We start from the raw sequence: 13,945 nt of genomic DNA on the forward strand, positions 1-13,945 counted from the left end.
ATGCTTCAAAAACAAATAGGCATGTATAAAAAGCTATGGTGTAATAGTACTGACATTTTGCTGGTAGACAACCTTACACTGTTACAGAAAAAAACAAAAAATCACAATGACAGAAAGTCATGTATTTATTTGTTTTAAATGTTCTCATACAAGATTTTATTGGGAGTATTTTAAAATGTTACTTTGTGTCAGATTTTTTTTTTTATTGCGTGATGCTCCCTTTAACCACGTTAAAGAGTGATTGAAAAAAAGTTTAATATTTAAGTCATTTGCACTGAAAAGTAAGCAACAGAGTTCACTAACCTTGGAAAAATTGTCTCCTGTGCCACTGGAAAGACCTTTGAGGAGTTCAATCAGAGAGGAGAAGCTCTTTAGCAGCAAACAGTGAGGAATGTCCAAAGAGCAAAGTTCCAGGAGGAAAATGATCTGCCAGAGCAAATGTTGTATTCAATTCAGCACTGTCAACTCAAACAACTGTCCGATTCAAAATCATGAGCTAATTGGGAATTACCAGTTGTCTGAAAACAGTGGCAACGATGGATTTGCCTAGTTTGTTCATAATCTCAGCACCAGTGTACTTATCCAGCAGGGAACCAAGTACACTTTTGATGCTTCCCAAGAACTGATCCACATCTGTTGAAAGAGCAGAAATCAACATTATACACTTTGGGGGGGCGGGGGGGAAAGGGACATGAGCAACACATTCAAGATGAATCTTACTCTTAAGTGTATTGCATCACACTATGTAGCCTTCAAATAAACACATAACTAGAACAGAATATTAATAAATAATTGACAGGTTTTACTGAAGTTGTGTCTCACATTTTAATAGGATAACTCTGGCCAGTTCCATGGTAACAGCAGTGGAGGTGCTTCCTTTGAGCTGGAGGTAGCACCAAGAGAGAAGGCTACCTTGAAGGGCCCAGAACAAGGACAGCAATACTGCCTGCTGACTGGCTCCACCACTGCCCTCCGCCATCATAACTTCACACTTGAGATAAAAGCAACACGCATCAGCTGAAATAATCATGCAATGAAAGATGACTCGAAAAAAAGCAATGTATGCTAATTGTCGACTACAATAGCTACTGTATTGAACCGTATCTGCTTGTCCTTTTATCACCGTAATTAAAGAGCTGTATAATCATGTGCCAGTGATCTCACCTCTTGTGTTGCCACGAGCAGAGCGTCTCCATCACTGCTAAAATTGGGCTGATGTCAAAGTCAGAGGGAGCTCCTTTTGGTGGGAGCAGGAGAAGGCCACTTGGATCCAGATCACTGCAAGGAGTGCAATGTGTGGAATGTGTATGTGCGTGACAATATGACATGCTAACATATGTACAGTATACCTACCTGAAGTAATTACACAGCGACTCAAATGTCATTTTTACGGAGAGCAGCTGATCCTCTTCTGTGATGTTTTTCTGCCAAAAGAAAAGAAAAGAAAACAAATAAACAAATAAAGAGGAAAATGAACAATTAAATGAACATGTATGTATACACACCATCATGTGGAACAGTTTGTCCCGCCGGATGTGTTTATCAGGGTAGAAAACCGCTGCCCCATTGAGAATGGCCTTCACAGCCTCCTTGTGCAAGGCTTTTTCCAGAAACGTCACCCCCTCAGGCTCATTTACAACTGAAACAAGGGATGACAATATCATCAGGAATCTCAAACCGTTCAGAGATCATGGGTAAGTACATGTTTGTAGTTCATACTGTGGCAGAGGTGAGAGTAAAGCTCCTGGACAGCGCCGACAGAATCAGGCTCTCCATTGCTGGATGTGGATGGTCCATCTGCTGCTGGGGCTCTGTCAACCACAGTGCTGCTCATCTTCGGGAGCATTGGATTGGGTAGCATGGAGAAACAGTTCTGTAGCAACTGGAGGAGACGAATTCTGCTTTTCAACACCTCTTCTCCCTCACTGAGACAAAGCCATAAGCACAGTTCCAAGTGAGATTGTGACTGCAGGATTTTGGTCGTATCAAGGGGAAAAGAGTGGCTGCTACTACGCACATCATCATCAGCTTAGTGTAGAAACTCCAGAAGAGGTCCAGGTTAAGGCCAGTGAAGTCCAGAAGACATTTTCGCTTGAGGTGAGAGGAATCCTGCAGGAATAAAAAGATCTGAAAATTGAACACCAAAACAAGGCCAAATGTTTTCCCACTGAACATTAAAAAGAATGCATTGTTACAGGGTATGAATTAACATTTAGTGATGGCCATATTGTTTTTGTAACAAAATGCTGAATTTTGTAGTTCTACAGGGCAGACCTCTGCAGATGTTGTTCAAAGGTGACATGATAAATAATGCAATGTAGTGTCTTAAATCACTTCATGCATCGTCTCGCACTTGTCGTGTCAAGGGTCATGGGTGAGCTGGAGCCTATACCTCGGCTGGTCACCAGTGAAACAACTCACTTCAAATATAGTGTTACAGACAGGATTTCGGAAGGGCGGCACGGTGCACGAGTGGTCGTACATCTGCCTCACAGTCCTGAGGTTGTGGGTTTGCATCGGGACTCCAGCAGTTTGCATGTCTGACCGTGCTTGTGTGGGTTTTTTTCCCCAGGTACTCCGACTTCCTCCCACATTCAAAAACATGTTCCTTAGGTTAAGTGACAATCACAAAGATGGTACCCACAGGCAACAGGTTTCCCCAAAGGACCACATGAGTATTCTGTGGACCTGTTTTAAAATGAGCTCAGCAGTGATGGAACATTGTGATTTTCATCCACATCCACAATCTAAGTGAGGATAAACGGCATAGAAAATGGCTGGATGGATATTTCGGACGACACCACATCTATCACATCCATCCAGCCTCTGAACCGCTCATGTTCACGAGGGTCGTGGGTGTGCTGAAGCCTATCCCAGCGGACCTTGGGCGAGAAGCGGGATACAGCCTGAACTGGTCGCCACCCTGTCACAGGGCCAAATATAAACAAACAACAATTCACACTCACAGTTACAGTAGTTACAGTTAAGAGTCTTCAATAAACCTACATATATTAATAACCTACTCTTTTCTCTTCCTTTTTAAATGCTTTTAAGCTGTCTTTTAGTTTTCTCTTTATTAATAAATGCTAATGTAAAGCACATTGTGTTACCTTGCGTATGACATGCACTATATTTGTAAGTAAATCTGCTTTGCTTTGCTTTACCATGCATGTTTTTGGAATGTGGGAGAAACCATAGTACTCAGAGAAAACCCACGCAGGCCCGGGGAGGACATGCAAATTCCACACAGGAAGGCTGGATTTTAACCCGGGACCTCAGAACTGTGAGGTAGATGAGCTAACCAGAAATCCACCGTGCCACCCTTTCAACAGTTGTATTACACATTAATGTATATTCACCCGCGAGGAGTGGGGAAACGGGGACGTAAGCACAGCCCAAGTCATATCAAAACGACAGTTGTTGTTGTAATACTGAATTTCAGCCTGGGGTGCGACAGAATGATTGTGATGATTATAGCTTTAAAATAACCATTAAACATGTAATGAGAAGGTTCCGTATGTTTCGTGTTTAATTTGGCGATTTCCTCATTGATAAACACACATTGCAGTGTTGTCATTAATTACCATATTTTGTGTGAGCTGTTGAATGAAGAACAAAGTCTTGTTCAGAAGACAAAGGCCGGTGACAGTATCGTTTTTGGAGGGGTCGTCCACACCGCTAAGGTCATCGAGATCTCCGAGCTTCTCAGTTTCAGCAGACGAGTATCCGCAGAAGCTAAGGGACTGCACCCCTAGGCGCTCAGCGGTGTCCTGCCTGGTGCACAGGAACTTTAACATCAGAAACTGAGAAGACAGGGACAAGAATGAAAGATTGGAGAAAGCAATTTGTCGTAAGTCTCTGTTTCCACTAAGGAGTTCAGTTCAGTTAATCATGTCATGCAAATCATACCTTATCCAGTGTTGGCACTGGATCATAAAACCTTTTACCCACTGTGGCTAAACAGTAGTGGTGTAATGATTCATTCCTTATATCAATCTATCCATTTATATTCCTACGATCCAACTGGATCGATCTGTGCTCGGCAAGTTAGCCTTCCGGACGTAAATATATCCATTTCAATTGTTTTACAAGGTAATCAATGGATTGTATCGATATTAGGAAATAACGCACTGGATTTTAAGCACGGCAGGCTTTATGTGGAGGTGTGCATCTCCAAGAAAAACGCTTGTAATTCCCATTACTTCGATTGATATTCCAGTTAGCACACGGCAGTTATCACTGTCAAGGCTACTTTATTCTTATTACTCTTTTCTTCTTCGCCTTCTTTTTTACGGCCCATATCGAGTCACTCGTGGAAAAGGATGACACGCCGTGGCGACCCCAAACGGGATGAGCCGAAAGGAAAAGAAGACGACCCTCGAAGGGGAAACTCAGGCAGACAAGAGGAGAACCAGCGACAATGTCAACTACTGGATGCTGTTTCACACCCACTTTTTATTTATTTATTTATTTACCTCTCTATGTATTATTAAGTACTATGGCCCAATAATAAAATCATAACTGAAATTATACAAATAAAAGCAAGCTGCTGCTTTCACTTTTGTTTTATTGCAAATCATTACAATCAACCAACTTTTATTAAGGAGACTATAGCCCATTAAAAAAAGTACAGTACACAATAAGACACATAAAAAGCAAAATCACATAAAATACTCTAATTGTGATTTTTATTTTATTTTTTTAAACAAATATTTCGATTGCGATTTAGCATGTGACTTTTGGGGGCAAGTTTGTTATCTTCGGCATTATTCACTCAATGCAGGAAATACAGTGTTGTGAAAAAACATGGGTCCCCCTTCTCAAATTCTTTTTTTTTTTTCATAGTTTCCCCACTTTAATGTCATGTATATATATATATAAATATATATATATATTTACATATATATATACACACACACACACACACACACACACATATATATATATATATATATATATAAAACCACTATACCACTGGTACAGTTCAGACATGGCAGAATGAGGGCGCTCACTTTTACCAGGGAGCTTTTGACGCGGGCAATTTTGACTCGCCAGCGTGGCTAACGTAGACAGTATTCACTTCGCCACAACCTATTTCAAATAGCCATTGGCGAGGGGGCGAATGGGCAGCACCAACACTGCTTACCTGAAATGTAATTTCCCTTTTTTGTATAGTGAGTTCTTCAAATTCATTGGTGGGTGTTGTGTTGTGTTTGTTATGATGTCACAGTTGTGACACATGACACCTACACAGCCGGTGTGAACTAGCCAAACCGCACAGTATCACGATTAACTGCACTCCACCACTTAGGGGAAATATATTTTAAGTAAAATGGTGTTATAGAATCATTGTTTACGGATGAAATGTGTGAGGGGGTTATGGACGTGTCAAGATAACAAGGTAGTTAAGTTAGCCAGTTTGATCTTTTGACAGAATTTACCTTTGCAACACGACACTGCTGCAGCTTGATCTCCACATCTTTCCAGTCGTCCGCCACCTCAAACCAGCCAATCGGCTCATCCTCAGACAGTGCTGGAATCCTCACACTGCAGGTCAAGCGACAACATGATGCGTCAGCGTTTAACTGAAACTACCCAGTCAGAGCCCCAAACTGCTCTGGGGTATCTACAATACAGACACAAACACTGACTTGCGAACAAAACATTTTTGTTCCACATACTTTCAATGCACTCATTAGACTAGAATTCAATTGAAATGTAGGCCAAGTTTGTGATTGGTGAAAACTTTTAATATTGGACTTTTTCTACAAGCTCAAAAGGCGAGATTATAAAACAGACAAACAATGATATGACAAAATGCCATGACATCACTTCCAAAGACTGAAGCATCCAATCAGATCAGCCATATACACCTTCGAGAACTTCGATTATATGTGGTGTGGTCATATGTGGCGGAGTTTAGTATTTAAATTTGCCAGTTCAGCTTGGTAAACACATCTCTCAGCATTAAATCAGTCCTGAGGAAAATGAAGATTGACTGATAATATGTTAACAACACACATGCCCCAAGAGTAGTACTGAGAAAGAAAAGGGTTACCACTGGTTCTCAAACTTTTTACACCAAGTATCACCGAAAAAGAAATACAAGGTGCTCGTATTTTAAGTACCGTATTTTCACGACCATAAGGCGCACTTAAAAGTCTTAAATTTTCTCCAAAATGGATGGGGCGCCTTATAATGTGGCGCGCCTTATGTGTGCACAGACTTCCAACATCTATAAATGTTGTTGTGTGATGAGGTTTTTTTAAAATTTTTTTTTTTACTATTTTTGACCGCTTGACTGACTGGGAGCATTTCCTGCCGACACGCTGCTTATACAGAGGAAAAGCGGACGTGGCTGAGGACAGCATGCGGACGTAAAGGGGGAAGGGTGCGTGAAGGAGGACGCTAAAGTCACGCCCCCAGTAGGTATATAGCGCCGGAGCGTGCATTGTGCAAAACAATATCGGTTTGGCTAAGGACCCTCGAAAATGGCACCTAGAAGAGACACGCTTACGAAGCACAGTTTAAACTGCAAGCTATCAGTTACGCGGAGGAACATGGGAATCGAGCAGCCGCGAGAGAATTCAAAATCAACGAATCCACGGTTCACAAGTGGAGGTAGCAGGAAAACGAGCTTCGCCAAGTCAAGAAGACGAAGCTGAGTTTGCGCGGAAACAAGGCGAGGTGGCCCGAGTTGGAAGACCAACTCGAGCAATGGATTAATGAGCAAAGAACAGCCGAGAGAAGCGTCTCAAGTCACAATTCGACAGAGTGCAATAACTCTGCCATGTGCAGCAAGTGAGGAAGCTTGCCATCATTCCGGGAGGCTTGACGAACCGCTGGACATCCGTGTAAACAGGGCGTTCAAAGTGAAGTTGCGAGCGGCGTGGGAGCCACGGATGACAGATGGCGAACACAGCTTTACTCAGACGCGCCTTTTAATGCGGTGCGCCCTATGGTCGTGAAAATACGGTACTACCAATATGACCAGCAATAAAACACAGTAGCGTGGTTCAACAAAAAAGAGAGAGATTATTCAGTTTGAACATTAACATTATGCTTAAATTTATGAAAATAAAAACAACTGTACTAACATAATGATTCGATTCAAATGTATTGCAAAAGGTTAACTATACTGTAACTGAACTGTGGGCAGTGATTATTTCACGTACCACTAGTGCAGCGATTCCCAACCAGTGTGCCCCCGGGGCACATTAGTGTGCAAGTGTGCCGCAGAAAATTTGCGAATTTTACTTATTTGCTCAAGAAATTATTTATTTCCAAGAAATAATGTATCTTTATTAATCTATTTATGCCAGTGAGGCATAGTAACAGACAGATTTTAGGTGTTGTTTTGGCTTTCCATGTCTTTTTGCACCTCCCTTTCTTCATGTGTTCAATACTTTTTCCCAAGTGTCATTTCACAGTTTTACACACAATTTCTGATTTTATTTGTTCTACTTTCTTTGTATGTATGGATTACTTGGGTTGTTCCCAACATCTGGTGAAATTTTCAGGTCAATAGCACCTTTGGAAGCATATTTAGTGAGAAAAACGAAGACGTGTTAAATACTTATTTCAGCTGCTGTACGTAAAAAAAAAAAAAAAAAAAGCGCTTACTTGTCTTGTACGAACTCCTTGTAGTCTTTGTAGTCCCACGCGTCATACTTTCTGAACCTCTTGAAATGTTTTGTGGCATCAAATGGTTCTTCATCTCTGTAGGCAAACACCAAGCCACATTTCGCCCCAATGGCCCCTTTTCGCACCTTTTCGCATGAAACCAGAGGGACAAGGTTATGCATTTATTCCGGATTATTGTGAAGATCATCAAAATGACCAGAGATCATCCTAAGGACACTCACGTTGATCTTCATCTGAGTGACCTGAAAGTTGCTCTGGTCCTCAGTTGACAGGATAACACTGGCTTTCTTTTTGCCACTTTCAGTGAGAAAACCTTTCGAGAAACAATTGTGTGCTTGTACTTTAGTGTGACAGTCACACCAAGATTAGAGAAAGTGTGCTTATTTTCTCACTAAATTATTACCATCTCCAGTGGAAGATTGTGTAAGCATATTCTCTGGTCCTGATTTCTCCTCTTTGCTCTTCGTATCACATGCCTGTAAGTGCAGCTGGAGGGGCTTCCCTGTGACGTTTTAAGATGACATTTGGTATCAAAACACAGATGCTAATTCAACATTAAGATATATGCAGGTAGTATTTAGTAATTAGTTTACAAATCAATGCTAAAATAAATTTTAAAAATGTCAGCCTTAGTGGGACCCGTGTTTTACTGTCATGCTACAGTTTCAACAGTTCCTAGAGTGACTGGCAAAGACCAGACACGTTACCATTTCGATAGAGTAGTTGTAGCCGAACGGCGGCCATTGACGTGATGAGGGAGGAAGCCTTGTATTCTGTCTTTAAGTGGTCGCTGATGCAGGAAAGGGCTTGGAGCACTTTTGCCACACTGCCTCTGGCCAGAGCGAAGGCGAGGAAGGTCAGCTCTGCATCTGGACTCACACAGCAACTTCCCAGGTACAAAATGACAAATACATTTTGTTAGATTTCAAGCATAGTAAGAGTTAAAACAACAGTAATCTAGGTGAATGCAAGAATGTTAAACGCTAATGAGACGAATATAATGGTACCTTTACGAAGTTGCACAATTCAAAATTGACCAACATTCTCCACTATATTCACACAAAACTTGGACCCACGGTCATGTATGAGGTCAAATCAACAAATTGCACAAGACCTCAGCCAGCATCGCAGGAAAGATTCTGGGTATTTTTTTTGCTTATCAAAGTTAGCGTTTTTTTTTTAAACTTCGTTTCTTTTTACACCTGTATGATGCATAAACCTTTTAAAAAGTGATGCGCGTGACACTCAAGTGTTATATTGTTAATGTATGTTATTAACATTAACATTTTATGTTGAACAGTAAAGACTGTTAGAAGCACTGCCATGTGTTCAATGGAATTTTTATTCTGATTATTATTTGAATACCAAGAAACCGGTGGTCGACCACCACGATCATTGATTTTAGTGAAGCTCAGTGAGTCTGTGAAGATTCCCAGTCATCCGGGTCATGGTAATTCCCAAAGGTTGAATTGAGGCAACTGGACTTGTTCTTGTTTGTTGAAGACGCTTTATTTTTAATCCAAAAGGTTTCTCGGTGTCTGTCACTATTTATGCCTCAGTGGATGTGTCCCCTAGGGTTGGTCAACAACAGGTTGTTGTTGCCCGGTGTGGTTTGTGAAACCTCACAGGTTTTACTGTAAGGGAAATGATTATTACGCATCCAATGTGGATCATGTGATGAAACTGTATGTTAAAGACGATATCCGAATATTAATGTTTTATAAGATTGTTTTTGTCTGGATGAAGCTGCTGATAAAGGCCCTGAGCACTTCTGGGGGTTGATACAATGTGTTCAATTGATAAAGTGAGTCATCAGCGCTCCAAGGCACAGTATTGATTTGAGCTTGTCTCTCCCCTGATGCTGGCAGCTTTATCCGCTCGATGAGGCAGTGTTGAGTGAGTATGATGCTGGGCCTTACTCTGCTATCCGGAGGAGAAATGCATCCACCTCTTCTAAGATGTTCAAAGAGAAGAACTTGGGGAATTCGGTGGATGATGGCGTAAGGGACAATGGTGGCATGTGTTGTAATGCTTTTCTGGAAAAAAAAAAACAACACACACAATTGAACAGTATCAGAATACAGATGAAGAAAACTGGCTCTTAGTGCTTTCTCTACATTTGATATAGCCAAATCCCTATAAGGAAGAAACCACAGTGTCTTACTGAGTGCTCTGAAGTACAGTCTGTGCCAGTGCAGGGTTGGTCTCCATTGAGGCAGTGACCAAAGAGGTGAGGAGAGACAGGTACCAGATGGCTGAAGCATCTGAGACAGACACCTCTTTATTCTTCGTAATCTGATAACCCAGTGTCTTCAAACCATGAATGCGTGTGTCACAGCCATCGCTCAGGCACCGCTTGATGTTAATTTGAATGTCTGGGGTTTGAGACAGACACAACTGTGAGCACACTGATGGAACATGCAGTGCAGAAATGCTGCGGTGAATTGCTTAAAATTCAAAGTGGGGTGGAAAAGGAAGATTTACAAATGAAACAACAATTTCAAATGAGGAATATCTAAAGTCGGGTGAAAGATCTTTGAATTAATAGTGAGCGAATAATTCGCAGACAAATAAAAGGTCATGATATCTGCATTGTGAATGCAGACCGCAGTTAAGTGTCAAACACTGTTCAAAATACAGTGCTAATAATCACGTCATGGCTCTTGCATTCAACCACTTGATTGAGTTCTGCCTTTATCCTGTCTTCAATGAACTTGCGCTTACTAAACGCGTGATTGTGTGGCCAGTTGGCAAATAGAATAACCTTAAGCACAGAGGTTTTATTCTGACTTGATCCACGGACACTCAAGAGAAAGATTCTCTAAAAGGGAAGTAAACGACTTTGAAATAAAACCAAATGACAGGTGGTGACTCACATGGGTGTGTGATGTTGGCATTCTCCAAGAGTGCAACGTAGCCCGTCACATTGCTAGGGATACGGATGTCTCTGATCTTGTCCAAGGAATCGCGATTTTTGCCCACCATTACTGAGATGAGCTGAGGCATGTAACTGTGGTCATTGGCAGCCACAGCAACAGCCAGACGTCTCAAAACCACGTCTTGTTTCAGTTTCAATCTGGGAAGGTTCAACATCAAAACAGGCCAAGTGAAATCATCAGGAAAATCTTGAATCATCACATATTTCAAAGCGAATGCCCTATAACATACACATATCAAAGGGTTCCTGGGGGACCGGTATGGGATCGGGAGGGTGTGGGTGTCGGATCGGGTTTCAGCACGTCTGTGCTGTTTCCCGGTCCGTGCGCCCTGCCTGCCCCCCCGGATTTTAAATGCATCACACACACTCCCCATGTTTTAATGCACCACATACACCTATCTCTGGGGGGCGGTGGGTCGTGGGCGGGGACTGGCTACATTGCGGGCCCTGCTGTTTGGGGGGGGGGGTTGCTGGGTGGGTGGCATAGGGTCCATGCGCCCCCCATAATTTACATAATGCCACCACACTTCAGTTGGACAGTCGGGTTCACGACCCTGGTCCTGCACGCTTCTTCTCCTGTCCTTGTCCTGTTCTATCTTGTCCCGTCCTTCCCTCACAGGGTGTAGCACGACAGCCCCATGCAACACTGGATGTTTGATGTTTCATCGCTGTAGATAATGTAATGATCTACTTTTCTCATCCTGTTTACAATTAGTGCTTTGTCTTTTGTCTTTGGTTTTCTCTCCCTTCTTGAAACTTCGTTCTGTTCGACTGATCAAGTCTGATTCTCAATAAACCTCAATTATAATAGTAAGAAACCACAGCGGAAGCTTAAAAACTCCACTCTGACCCAGTAAAACTGTTCCGGCATAAAAGGGATACAGATTTTCCCATCCTGCTTGACCTAACAGCCGAACAGGATAAAAACATAAAATAAATGAATCAAAGCGAATGCCCTTGCCTTATCCAGTGTGAGCGTGCACTACCGTCAGACTGCCAGAAAGATGACGTTTCTCCGTTTGTCATCTTGTAAACATCAGCAACGTTGGATGAAGCTTCTATCGTGCTGTAGCATTGTGTGACCACCTTCACCTTGTCCACATCTGGGTCACGGTCCAGCTCCGCTCTGTATTGGATATCTAGATCTGAATAGGAAAACAACAGCAGTTTTAGGCGTAATAAATAATATATAATAAATATATATATATATATATATATATATATATAAAATAAATAATATAATAATAATAAATATATAATAAATATATATAATAATAAAATAAATAAATAATGTATCTTTGTTCATCTATTTATGGAAGTGAGGCCTAGTGACAGACAGAACAAATGAATGGTGTTCTAATAGATGGCAGGAAGTACATACAGTAATTAATGTATCCACTTTTTGTGACATTATTGTTTGTTAGTGTGTCGTGAGATTTTTTCAATTGTAAAATATGTTCCTTGGCTCCAAAAAGGGTGGAAATCACTGCTTTAGTCAGATCGTGTATTCTAATCAGTCAGGTCAAACCAACATGACAACATGACAGAACTAATGGGTGCTAACTTACTGTAATTAAAATACTTTATTGTAATTAAATTACTTCACGCACACCAAAGCTTTAGAGCGTGGTTTGACAGAACGCCTGCATGTTCGCTGACACCTGTTAGTGCTAGCACTAGCTTGCTAGGCTACATAACGCCTCGTTGCCTGCTCGCGAGCCGTATCGTATTAAAAGTACGTGAACATACCTCAAGCAAGCCTTAAGCGAACGCCCTCTCCTGAGCACCGGTGACCACCAGCACACGTTTCCCCCCCATTTTGTTCTTATAAACACACGGCGTGATCCATTAGCGGTGTCGTCACCATGGCAACAAGTGTATCCGGAACATGAGTTGACACGATGAAGCCCATTGATCGTAAAAAACGGGATGCGGTGGTATCGGAATACAAGATTTTATTGCAGTAGTCTGACATAGTGCAATCGTGAAAGACCAAATTCGTCTTGTAGTCTGATCCGGCCGGGCATTACGTGTTGTCTGTCTCACAGCGCTGACATGTTTTTTTAAATAACTTTATTGCTGGTCAGATATTTACAGTACTACATCAAAAGACACGTGACATGGCTAAAAATAAACTAGCTTTTGGATTCAAATATACTGTACACGACGGCGACGGGGAGTAAATGTCTTTTGCGGAGCCGATCAATGATCGGCGAATGATGACATTAAAGCCGATCAGCATAAAATGCTAATTATTGGCCGATATCGATCAGACCGATCAGATCGGTGTAAAGTCTACTTCTAATAATGAGTGTCCTTTAAAGAGTTGAACAAATAGTTTCAACAATATGAATCTTAATTCTAACGCTCAGAAACCCACTATTATCAACAAAGCGGCTCTTCACCTTTTTCCCTTTGCAAGAGGAACTCTAAGAAGTCTTGGACCACACTCGACCTCATGGCGCAGATGCTGTTGTAGCCGTCTAAAATGGGGAAAGGGATAGCACTGCTGGGAATATGATTCCTGTGCAAAAACTTCAGGATCTTGAAGGCATGTGCCCCTAAACGGTCTTTGGTCTTGGAGAATATGTCCACAAAACCTGTAGAGTGAGCAATACAAAAGCCTCGTATTAAAATTTGAGTGGTCTAAAATATGTTTTCAAATGCAACTGACTGCGTTGAATTGAGTGAGCCCATCACATACCTGGCGTTAGGGAGCACACCTGTAGCTGCCTTATCACATGACTCAGCTCTCCCCGTAGATTAGCTCCATTGGAGTTCTTAAGCGTAATCAGCATGCTCTCGACGTCCACCACCCCATCCCCCTCGGCATCGAACTGTCCAAAGGCCTAAGACAAAGATAGAGCACTTGATGACAAGCAGACAGTGTGTAATTCATAATAATAATAATAATAACAATAAATAAATAATTATCTACATTAGCTTATAACCAAATAATATATGCTTCATGTTGATTCAACAAGTGACAATATAGACTGACGTAGATAGTAGTTTGATATCGAACAGCCATTCAGGGCTCATGAGCCCGCTTTGCGGCAACAGTGGCATTCCATCTGCAGTCCATGCAAACAAAGCTACATTTAGACCAAAGAGAACATTCACCAGCAGAAGCATTCATTCACATCCTTTGGTTCAACAAAAGTGGTCAAAGTTCAGACAGCACCGGCAATAAAGCTGATTAGCAAAGGTGACAATGACAGTCCAATGGTATTCTTGCATTCCACCCATCCATTTTCCATATCGCTTGTCCTCGTTAGGATGAACTGAAGCCTTTCCCAACTTTGTTTGTGTGATAGAATTGTGGCGAAAAGCAACTCATTGTAAAAGGGAAGTCAAAATGCA

At 41.7% G+C, this 13,945-nt stretch overlaps 1 protein-coding gene across 1 annotated transcript in view; it reads right to left on the reverse strand.

Moving 5' to 3' along the window:
- Positions 1 to 13,945, reverse strand: part of zzef1 (zinc finger, ZZ-type with EF hand domain 1) — a 35,898-nt gene that overhangs the window by 21,058 nt on the left and 895 nt on the right. The window contains 21 exon segments of the mRNA XM_061752520.1: positions 304 to 426; positions 512 to 633; positions 823 to 991; positions 1,165 to 1,187; positions 1,190 to 1,278; positions 1,354 to 1,424; positions 1,506 to 1,639; positions 1,720 to 1,925; positions 2,018 to 2,109; positions 3,585 to 3,803; positions 5,442 to 5,547; positions 7,624 to 7,769; positions 7,866 to 7,957; positions 8,048 to 8,146; positions 8,352 to 8,530; positions 9,564 to 9,680; positions 9,809 to 10,019; positions 10,521 to 10,720; positions 11,544 to 11,727; positions 12,988 to 13,182; positions 13,287 to 13,431. Coding sequence (XP_061608504.1) covers positions 304 to 426; positions 512 to 633; positions 823 to 991; positions 1,165 to 1,187; positions 1,190 to 1,278; positions 1,354 to 1,424; positions 1,506 to 1,639; positions 1,720 to 1,925; positions 2,018 to 2,109; positions 3,585 to 3,803; positions 5,442 to 5,547; positions 7,624 to 7,769; positions 7,866 to 7,957; positions 8,048 to 8,146; positions 8,352 to 8,530; positions 9,564 to 9,680; positions 9,809 to 10,019; positions 10,521 to 10,720; positions 11,544 to 11,727; positions 12,988 to 13,182; positions 13,287 to 13,431 — 2,922 coding nt within the window.

Source organism: Phyllopteryx taeniolatus, chromosome 17 (assembly GCF_024500385.1).
Source record: "Phyllopteryx taeniolatus isolate TA_2022b chromosome 17, UOR_Ptae_1.2, whole genome shotgun sequence".
In the NCBI taxonomy this organism is placed as follows: Eukaryota; Metazoa; Chordata; class Actinopteri; order Syngnathiformes; family Syngnathidae; genus Phyllopteryx; species Phyllopteryx taeniolatus.